The 10,917-nt window shown below is 43.8% G+C and overlaps 1 protein-coding gene across 1 annotated transcript; it reads right to left on the bottom strand.

Moving 5' to 3' along the window:
• Nucleotides 1-331: 331 nt before the first annotated feature.
• Nucleotides 332-10,594, bottom strand: NPTX1 (neuronal pentraxin 1). Its single transcript, XM_081900019.1, has 5 exons — nucleotides 10,049-10,594; nucleotides 9,456-9,663; nucleotides 8,192-8,436; nucleotides 6,898-7,077; nucleotides 332-4,635 (listed from the first exon to the last, which is right to left on the bottom strand). Exons 1-5 carry the CDS (start codon nucleotides 10,553-10,555, stop codon nucleotides 4,414-4,416), a joined length of 1,362 nt encoding a protein of 453 aa, XP_081756145.1. The 5' UTR covers nucleotides 10,556-10,594; the 3' UTR covers nucleotides 332-4,413.
• Nucleotides 10,595-10,917: the final 323 nt, after the last annotated feature.

Below are 10,917 nucleotides of genomic sequence, written 5' to 3'. Positions count from 1 at the left end.
GATGAAAGCAAAACTGGGCATCCCAAAGCAGCAAAAGCTGGCAAACCTAATTGTTTAGACAGAAGAACTGGCAGGAAAAGGGAGATTACCACAGGCAATGGTCAGCTGGTTCACTTGGCCAGAGAGCATATGCAGTTGTTTTCAGGACTGGTTTTGCAGAACCCTGGCAGCAGGCCACAATCTGTGCTGCAGGTGTGAGATCTCTGCTGCTGCCGACTCAGCAGCACAAGACATGCTTCTTCCCAATTGGAGCTGACTTTGGGAGTTCCTGGCTGTACTGGGGTCCTTTCTGGGAGAGGAAAGTTTGGTGGGGGAAATGACTGCAGCCGTGTTGTCTTTCATCACTCTTTATTGTGTAAAAATAAATTCAACAATTCATGTAGTTTAAGCAATAAAATGAAAAAAGGAAAGGAAAAAAAAACAGCATGAAGAACCAGTAGAAACAGTGCATTTTAAGAATTGCTGATGTGGACTGTGGATGTAAGATATAACATCAACTCATTCAAAACCCAGTAAAGACTGATAGCAAGAAATAGGAAAAATATACAGCTTTGGTTAACAGAATGACAACTCAAGAAACATTTATCCTCTTTCACGCTGTACAGTATATACAATTTTATCACTATCACCCTTTTTTTTTTTTATTTGGCAAATCCTGCGCAATTTGGACTGGATTTATTTACTTTGACATGTTTTTCTCCCCTTCATCAGTTTACACTTAACATTCATTATTAGTTACAAGAAGGTTTCCAATAAGGGTCGTTAGCAGATCGATCTTACAAGGTAGAATTTTGTTGGGATTGGTTGGTTTTGCTTTTAAAGAGCATTGCTTAAAATATGCTGCCCTGAGCCAAGATTTAAAAGTAAGATAACTAGGCTGCGTTTGTGTTTATTATGTTTAGATAGATTTCCACCCCCCTTTCCTAGTGCTTTAGCATTGAGATTTCATAGGATGGTCACATGACCCACTTCAATATCGGATGAGCAGCAATCTTTCAATAGTGCAACATCGACCTTGAACTGCTTATTACATGCCTATCCATGCTGCATATTCATTTGCCATAGCTTTAGGGTTGGTCAAAATGGCTCAGTGAGCCTCACAAATTCTATCCTTCACACCTCCCTTTTCACTCACAGCCAAGAAAAACTCCTTGACTGGGATGAGAGAGGGTGAGGTCGTTTAAAGGGGTGATGGCTGCAGACTATTAGTACAAACCAGAAATTCTTTTTCTTAAAAAAAGAAACCATATAAAATATTATTTATCTCAAAATAAGCTTTGTCATCCTTTTATCCTTCATCTGTAGCTCAAAAGTATTTTTTTCAGGGAATACCTGTTTTTCTACATATATTCTTTTCTAATAAAAATACCTTTCTTGGTAGTAAACTCCTTTTACAACAAGAGAAATAATTTGTGTGTATTTTGTTTTACAAAAGCAGAAAGGCTTGACATTTCAAAGAGTAGCTAACCCTTCAAGGGAGAGAAAATGCTGATTCAACTAATATCACATTTGAGCTGTGATTTCTATACACTGATTGTAAGTTAAGTCCTAGGGAAGTGAATAGGACTTCTAAGTTACCCATGTTTAGGAACACTTGCCGGAGAATGCTTCGCTGATTACCTAAACTGGTGTGACCTTATATTCGTCAGTGGAACTACACCTGTGTAAATGGCCAGTGAAAACACCTCCTTTAGAAGGAGGCATTTGGGAATTGTCAGACAGTCTTTAGGCAAACACATGCACTGCCTGTGCAGTGCTCTTTACTTGTATGTATGTTTTTATAAAAGGGCGTTACCTGAGAGAGGCATGTATTATTCAGTGCAAGAGGGGACATCAATCGTATTAAGCAGTAGGCTTGAGTTTGACTGGATCAGCTATTTATTCTGTGCTCGCTGGAGCAGCCTTGGTGCTGAACGGACAGCTCCCAGGGAGTCTGGCATGGAAAATACCCACCCATTGTGGTGCTGAAGGGACAGCTCCAAGTACATCCAGGTTGGTAAACATCAACAGGACTGATTCAGCAGCACAGTGTACATTGCACCGCAGAAATGCTTAAAGAACAGCTCCTATAGCTGCTTTTTTAGGACAGCACAACTACTGGATTAAGAGCTCTGGCTTCTCCAGGACTTATAGGAAAAGACAAAGCTGAGTGGAGCAGTTCCCATGGATTGATTTCTTTTAAAGTTACCAATATTTTAACTGGTGGCTCTTCTTCTCTTTTTTAATACAAAAACGTGTAGTGCTGTTTATCATGGGGAAGAATGCTGTATCATTAGCCACCTTTTTCCAGCCATGCCTGACCTATACTATCGTGCTTGGATGACTTTAGTTTTTGAATTGTTTTTAAAGCATGAACTATCACTCAGCAAACCCCCCACAGCTCTGCATTAGCCCATGCAAGCAGGCAAGCATTAGACCAGGTAAAACACGATTGAGGCACCTACTGAAAACATGCAAGAAACGACAGTACACCCCTTGCCTTCCCTATAAGCCTGCAGGAAATCTAAGGGTACCATAAACTAGGACGGAATCTATAAAGAGCACTATGCAACCCATTGTCACTAAAGGTGGTAAAATAGGCACTCTTATCTAACCAAAACACAATCCTCTCAAGAAAGGCCAACCGCTACACCTTCCCAGCCTCCTAAAATAGTTGGTGCCCTTCAAGATGCAAACAGTTCCGTCTATAAGCACGATAAGAAATGCACATTTTGCCTTTTTGCAGAGGTTTATCTGAAGGCTCGACATACAGTCTTTTAGGTATCCCTTGTGCTGTTCTTTTTAAAAAACAAACAAACATAGTGCAGGCTCTGTTTCTGGTTATTGGGCAAAACAGATGCATGGCGAGGTCACAGCCTCTTCTTAATTCCCTGGAGCTTTGGAGCAAAACCAGGATTTGCCCTTTATTCAGTTTCTTGACACATTTGCTTAAAACCTCTCTCAAGCAGTTCCTTATTCCTTTCACAAAGGAAAAACTATGAACCTTTATGAAAGTGAAGTATACCTTAAATCTCATTGGGTCCAATAAGCACAGGGCAGGCAAGGCTCCTTGCGCTATACATCCTGCCACCTGCAGTGAACCCAATTTGTATTTAAAAGGCAAAAATCTCAGCTCAGCGGTATGGCCATGGAAATCGGACTGCAACCACATGCTTTGCATCCGACTACCACTAAAACTCCCCCCTACCCCAGCCCTTCAGGTTTATGGCTCTTAGTGAGAGTAAAGGAGCATTGGTAAGGGTTTGGGAATGCCTCATAAAGTCATAAGAAAATAGTCCCATCTTCAAGCCAAGTATTCTGGAGAAAGGCCCAGGGTGCATTACCTTTGGAGGGGAAGGCAAGTAGGAGCCTGCTGTGGAACCAGGAAGGGAGAGGTAAGGGGATGAACCAGGTGGTTTTCTGCCATCTTTGGGTCACAGAGTTTTGGGGAAAGCAGTAATCAATGCCTGTGGAAGGAAGGTTTTCTGGACTACGCATAGGCTTTGTGATGGCTAACAGAGGCAGATCCTTTAGGCTGTACAGCAAAATGAAGGCAGACAAGGGAAGGGAGCTGCTCTGCAGCTCCATTAAAATAGGTAGGAGCCAGCTGCTCCTACAAAAGACCAAGGATCTGGACAAGTCGTCTAGGATCCTTGAGCTGGCAATGCTCCTGAGTCTCACATGTACCCTTGGGGGGCAAAGATGGCTCTGTTTGCTCCGGCCATAGCCAGAGGTTTACACAATTGGTGGAGGAGCAATGAGGGACCTGAAGAATTTCAGAGAACAGTCCTACCCCCCCACCACCACCCCTTGAATCTCCTAGTCAAGCCACCATCATGCGTCTCTCAAAAAGCGTTTATCCTCCTATCACTCAGAGAATAATTCGTAATAAAAAATAAATATCTGCCCACAGGTGACTGGCTGCTTAAAAGACATAGAGTAGAGTAGGAATATAGAGATATCCTTTAAAAAGTATATGCAAATGAAGACAAATGTGCTGAAAGAGTCGCACCAGCCCAAAGGCACTCAGGCATTGAAACAAAGTTGGCAAGCCAGAAAAATCAGACCATTCATGATGAGACTTCATAAAGCAAAATGGAAAAAAGATAATAAAGTCTCGATCCAAAGGAGAAAGGGACAAAAGAGGGAGTGAGAGAGAGGGGTTGGGGTGGGGACAACGAACCCTCTCTTCAAAATTGTAAGGTTGCAAAGTCCCAGGTTGCCTTAGAGTTGACTGAAAAACTCCAAGTCTCCTAGATTAAAAAAAAATGTGATTGATTCTTTAGAACAAACAAAGAAGATAATTTTTAAAAGAAAGACAGAAGAGCGAAAGGAAATAGATTTGTCCATAATTCATTCCTGGGTGAGGAGAATGTCTGTTAACCAAGGGTTAAATGGATTTGGAATGGGAAGGGTGGGGAAGAGCAGCATTTTTTAGTTGATCTGACGGCAGGCTTCAAATGTCCATTTGGTGGCTCCACCATAAATATCAATGTTGGTCTCGGACCAGGCTATGACACTACCAGACAGGGCTTTGGTGCTGCATGTGGCCAGGTTGTAGATCTCCCCTGGGGTGAGCTTCCGATCCCAGATGTTGAAGTGGGCTAGTTCTCCCACAAATGCCTGGGTGGCATCAAATCCACCTCCAAGTGTGTCCTTGAAGAGAGAAATTGAAGATAAAAGATTTGAAAGCATCTCACCCTGGAAATACGCAATATATATCCTTATCTAAAAGTTAGTTTTCTGACCCTAACTTGAATTAGTAGGATTCTAAAATGGCATCTCTATTGTTTTACATTTTGGAAAACTCAAGGGCATTTTTGTTGGGTTTTTTGTTTTCTTTTCCCCTGAAAACCCCAAGAAGGATAACTCTTTGTGCTGGAATATATATTAGGATGGCATGCACATTGTAAAATTTTATATTAAAAAAAGAAGACCCAAGAGGTAAGTCAACACTGGGAATCCTACAGTCTTGACAGAGTAAACACTTGAAATGAGCCAGAAAGCTTTCGTGGCAGCATGCAAAGGTCAGCAGGAATAAACTGCAACAGAGAAGTTCAATAAGGAGGATGCGACGTGCAACCTTTTAAGTGCATCTTCCATGGATGGAACTTCCAAAAATAGAAACTTAGGCCCCTGGTTCCAGCAGTGCCAGCATGTCTGGAAGGGAGAAGGCTGGAGATGGAAGTTGTTCCCTGAGGAGACTTGCCTGCAGCCTGCTCTGCTATCTTCTAGGTGCTAGGAAAAGCATGCTGTTTTACCTTTACAGTACTGGATAACTCTGTCTCTAATTAGTAGTGTTACATTTTGCAGTGTTTCTATTCCCCTTTCATTCTGTGGTGTAAGGCACTCTGAGAATCTTGAATGGCAGTACAGATTTATTTATTTTTTTAATGTAAATTTGTATGCACATGTAAACAAAGGCCTCGCATGTTGTTTTGAGAGAGGAAGAAGACAAGTGGCGTTTAAAGAAATGGGCCGTGGTGATTTGCTATGATCCTCCATCTTGAGACTTGTGGATGTGAAAATATTTTTTAAAAAACTGAAAGCCTGCACCTGAATAATTGGATACCATGACTTTCGCTTTCTGACTATGGCAATGTATCTGAGTGAGCATGTTGTGTCGCTGGCAGGCAGAGTTGATCTATGTCACTTGTGCGATAAGTGATGGGGAAAATAACTGCCTGTTTTTATGAGAAATGCAGGAAGGAAATTTAGATGCCCTGTGGTGTGTAATTCAGTGTGAAATAGTTGGTTAGCTTTAGACACAGAAGCAACGAGGACAGGACCCATTCCAGGACATGTAAAATTTGAATTACCACTCTTGTGTGTGTGTGTGTGTGTGTGTGTGTATCCATGTGCAGGTGTAGATGTTAGACAGCATTGTTGTCTCTACCACTGTCAAAATTATTATGTGCCCTGAGGATCCCACTTGTTCCATGGGAACGTCAATCCCCATTCCTTTAAAATTGTGAGTGGTTGTGTATGCAAACATGTGTAGTTCACGGGGTAGCTAATGTGGTGCACTCCAAATGTTGCTAAACTCCAATTCCCATCAGCTCCAACCAGCATGACCAATGGTCAGGGATTATGGGCACTGAAATCCAGCAATATGTGTGGGGACACCATGTTGGCTATCCATGGTTCAATTGTTCTTTAATGTGCATGACTAAAGGGAACAGATTGGTGATTTTCTGTGTCTCCTACTCATTTTAGAACTCTCTCACCCCCACCCCCATACCATTTGGTCTCCTCCCTCCCTTTCTTTAATCTCCTTCTGTTCTTATCCGATGCCTAAAAAACTTCATCAAATTTTGCCACAGTTGTTGTTTTTAAGAGGCAAATTTCCTGTACTGCCCGTGGCAGAACCACTTTGCATTCATCTAACAAATGTACTAAATGCTGGCTCTGACAGACAACCTATGAAACTATCGCTGCAGTAAACCTTATGCTGTAGGTTCAGAAGGTATGGAACGCCAGTATGGCAGGTTGACATAACCATGCTACATTGGCACTGGAGACCCCGGCATATGCATGATGCATATGCCTGCTGAACAGGCATCATCTGGAATACAAGGCGGATTCTACCATGTAGCATGTGAAGCTGCAATCCCCAGCATTTCCTGGTATGGCTGGAAGAGATCCCTGCTCAAAACCCTGCAGAGCAGTTTCCAGCCAATGCTGAAAATCATGAGCCAGGTGGACCCAATGGTCTGACTCTGGCAGCTTCCTGTGTTCCGAGGAATATCTAGGTCTACTACACTTAATCCAGAGCAGCACAATCTGCAGGTTTTAACTATAATGCTTAAGCACCTTCTCTACCAGTCTTTCTAATCAAATTGCTGCAAACCTTGTACAGACCATGGATAAATTCCAGTGGCCACCCATTCCTCCTCCGCTGCCACCATGCTACCTTACCTGTTCCTGTCCCAAAACAAGGACCCCTTGTGGCTTGATAGGATGATAAGGGGCCAGGTTTTCCCCATTGCCTCGTTGTGTGCCATCTTGATAAGCTTCCCAGACACCATCCCGGGTTGTCCATGTGATGCAGATATGGTGCCATTTCCCATCGTTAATGACAAAAGGAAGCTTTGCTACCTGGTGAGAGAAGAGGGAGATTGCTGCAGTCAGGGATGCCCTATAACAACAAAAGCATGAACTGTACAGTACTAGAGACTTCACCAAGCTGGTGGTCTTCCCGAACCTGCCCTGTTATGTAATACATTCGATTTTCACATGAACCACAGAACCTTCTGGTTCCCATTGATAGAGAAATGAAGATTTGATGGGGTGGCAAACATTCTAGATTCTTAAAACTCCAGTAAGTGGAGATAATGGCAATGCTTATTTTAACTTCAAGGACACAGGATCAGGTTTTCTGACCCTAACTTGAATTAGTAGGACTCTAAAATGACATCTCTGTTATTTTACATTTTGGTAAACACTAGGGCATTTTTGTTGGGTTCTTCATTTTCTTTTTCCCTGAAAACCACAAGAAGGATTCCTCTTTGTGCTGGAATATATCTTGGGATGGCATGCCCATTGAAAAAAATGTAACACAAAAGGAACGATCACACTTGTCAAAATGTGGAGGCGCTGTCACACAAGCTAGGGTTTTTAACTAATAATAATTATAATAATACTGTCCATATATAAAGGTTGTTCTTTAATGGCATTTGTATTTCATTTTGGGCCACAAGAAGAAAAATATTGAATGTCTGCCTGGTAACATACACAGTGCTATATAATGACCTTAAATTTTGGAGAAGGGATTGGGGAACTGGGGCTTCTTAAAAAAAATCACTTATTTCTCTGGAGGGCAAGCTAAATATAAGCTCCTCCATTTCTTATTTCTTTTTTTTTTTCAGATATCCCTGGGTGTCTTTATTTAAGTTGCTCCAGAAAAGGGGGTTGGAGCCTGGGGGGGGGGCTTTAACTCACTTCCTTTGTTTTCACTTTGAAAGCAAAGCTGCTGAATTCCAATACTGCTGGCTGCAGTATCAACCAGCGCCAGTGGTTTGCAAATACATGCTCACCATGTGCAAAAGATGCCACAAGGTGTTTGCAGGAAGGGGGCAGAGTTTTCATTATTTAGCCATTATGTTAAATGCTGGTTTTGTTGCCACTTGTTTTATTAATTAATACATTTCTCCCCTCCTTACCCTTAAAATCATGCCATGGCAATTAAAGGATTAGAATACTGGTCACTTACCTTATCATTGATAAGGATCTCCATGGGATTATTGCCCCACTCAATAAGCACTAGCTCATTGGCTTGCCCAGGTACTGCATAAGAGAAGGGTGTGCCCACACCTGGGGAGGCATTCGATTTTATCCACATGCAAATAGTAAAGGCGTACATCTCTGGCAGGCTTTTCTTCACCTTGGCATACATATAGTTGGTTCTCAAGGGGAAAGTCAGCTGAAACTTATCTGTTGGCCGATTGTCTTTCTGGCCTGAGGGAAGATAGAGAGGGTGTTTGTCAGAGGTCTTGAAGGGTACTGAGGCTGCAATCATATGCACGTACCTGGGAGTAAGTTCCATTGAACTCAGTGGGGCTTACTTCTGAGTAGATATGCATAGGATTGTGCTGTGCAAAAGGATTGCACATGAAATAGGGTGCTCCTATTTGAATAATAGCATAGATGTAATTCTATAATGTACAGGAAGGTCTTGAGTCTCCTTCAGTGGAATTTTGCATAGAATTGTCTGTCTGTCTGTCTGTCTGTCTGTCTGTCTCTCTCTCTCTCTCTCTCTCTCTCTTCATTATATAATGAGCCTTAAGATGGCACTGTTTAAATCCCTCCAGCACATTTCGGCACTCTAATCCTAGTCACATGGACAGCGCTTGGGGAATAGGGTCTTTTCTCTCCTTTCCTCTCCCACTCCCCCTATAAAGCTAAAAAGCGCTAATGAACACAGAAAAAGGAAAGGAGCAGAGTATTTGACTGGACACAACAACTGGTTCTGTTGAAGTTTAAGATGCACAAATTGCTTAGAGGAGGGAGAAAATGTTAAACAGCTTGTCCTAGGTCACTTAGAGGGTAGACCCCAATGCATATAGATGAATGAATTACGTTAGCAAGTTGAAGGTGCATTTTTTCTACATAGGTGTGCAGAGTCAAAGATACTTTGCTAACATAGATTACGTAGTTCTTTCCTACTTTACCAATATCACTTTGGAAGAACAAAATATCATTATTTACTGTCCTTTCCCATTACACATAAACACACAATCACAGAGACACACTCACTTTTGTCCATGAATTCCAGTGAGGATCAGAGTTGCATTTGCTCATAATTTAAATGAAAAGTAATCATTTCTTCATCTCTTTTAAACAGAAGGGGGGGGGAGAGAACTGCTTTGTAAGGTGGGGGGGGCGAAGGTGAGCTGTTTTTCTCAGGCTGCCTCCAAATGTGTAATGGAACAAAATGCTGATCATTTAAATCTAAGCTTTTCTCAGCTTCTTTTTACCTTTCTCTAGGTCACTGATCCTTTGGTGAAGGGAAGTTAAAGTGCTTTCTATTTTTCCTCTTTCTTCAGTCTCGTTCTTGGGGTTGTACTTGCCTTCTTCCAGGCTGTTAATTCGGGACAGGACTTGCTTCTCTAAGTCATCGATGTTATTCTGGAGTATCTCCTTCAGGGAATTGGTCTGGCTGGAAGAATTCATCCTACTGAATTGCTGCACGGGGTGGGAAGAAGCAAAGAGAGTAAGTGGATTGTTGCAAACCAAATTAACACCACAGCATTATTTACCACAGACTCATCCTGATGTTTGCTACCCTGGCAGCTAAACTCACGGGCGGCTTTCCAAGCAAAGGAGCACCGATTTATCAAAGGGAAGCACCCAAATTGCCACAGAACCCTAATGTATGAGAGTGGAGCGGGGTGGGGGGAAGTGGCAGAGAATACTTCACATTTTGCTGCAGACATTTTACCTCGGGAACAGGGCAAAGGGTGCAGCATTAAATCAACACTGAAGAAGGCAGGGGCCGGCCATCCCAAAGCCATGTCTGACGTGTCTCCTTTTCTAGTTCTAAGGAAAAACAGAAAGGAGAAAGTTGTACCTCCAAGGTTTCTAGTCTTGTTTTAAGCGACTGCAAAGTTTGCCCAAGTTGGGTCAAGGTCTCGGCAGCCGGAGTCCGGGACAGATCCCCCATGGTGTTTTTCGAAGAGCCGGTCTGCTTCCTGCCCCCTCCCGTTTTGGATTCACTGGGGACCGTGTCCAGCGAGCTCTGGCTCTCACACCTGCCCAGCTTCGTGGTTAGTTCCCTGATGGTTTCCTTTTGGTTCATGATGGTCTCCTTTTGCTGAAGCACCGTTTCCCGCAGCTGTAGCACGGTGGTCTTCAGGTCTTCCGTGCTGCCGCCGCTCTGCATAGAAGAAGTGCACATGTCCGTATCCAACGGCACCGAGGTGCAGATAAACCGGGTCTGCCCGAAATTCTGGGCGCATCCTCTCAAAAAGAAGAACGAGGCCAACACGAGGCTGCACCGCACCCCTGCGAACATGGCCGGGGCAAAGTTCCCAACAGACGCGGCGCCCCGGAACGCTGGAGTTACTTTCAGCACCATGGAACTGTCCGCCGAACTGCTGAGCCGACTGCGGTACGCGGGCTGCTTTTATAGCGCGCGGGAGGGGCTACGAGCCCGCTGACGTCACAATGGGGTGGAATCCCTGTTTAATTGCCTTGCGAGCGCCCTGTTCCCCTGTTCCGGGCAGCCGAAAGTGGAAGGCGAGGGGTCCCGGTGGAATTGACCGAGGGGGCCTGGGAATTGCCTCTGCCGCCTCCGCTTCGCGTCGCGAATGGAACGGTGGACTGGGAGAGCCCGCGGTGGGCGGGGGCGCCCAGGGAGCACAGGGAAAGAAGAGCCTTCGCTGTGGCCGCTGCGTAAGGCTCGCTTGCACGTGTGCGGCGCAGAGAGAGGCAGCGCTT

This window comes from Podarcis melisellensis (genome assembly GCF_964234715.1).
Source record: "Podarcis melisellensis genome assembly, chromosome: 2".
Lineage (NCBI taxonomy): Eukaryota > Metazoa > Chordata > Lepidosauria > Squamata > Lacertidae > Podarcis > Podarcis melisellensis.
Note: the sequence above shows the minus strand (reverse complement) of the source record. Positions and strands in the feature narration are given on the sequence as shown.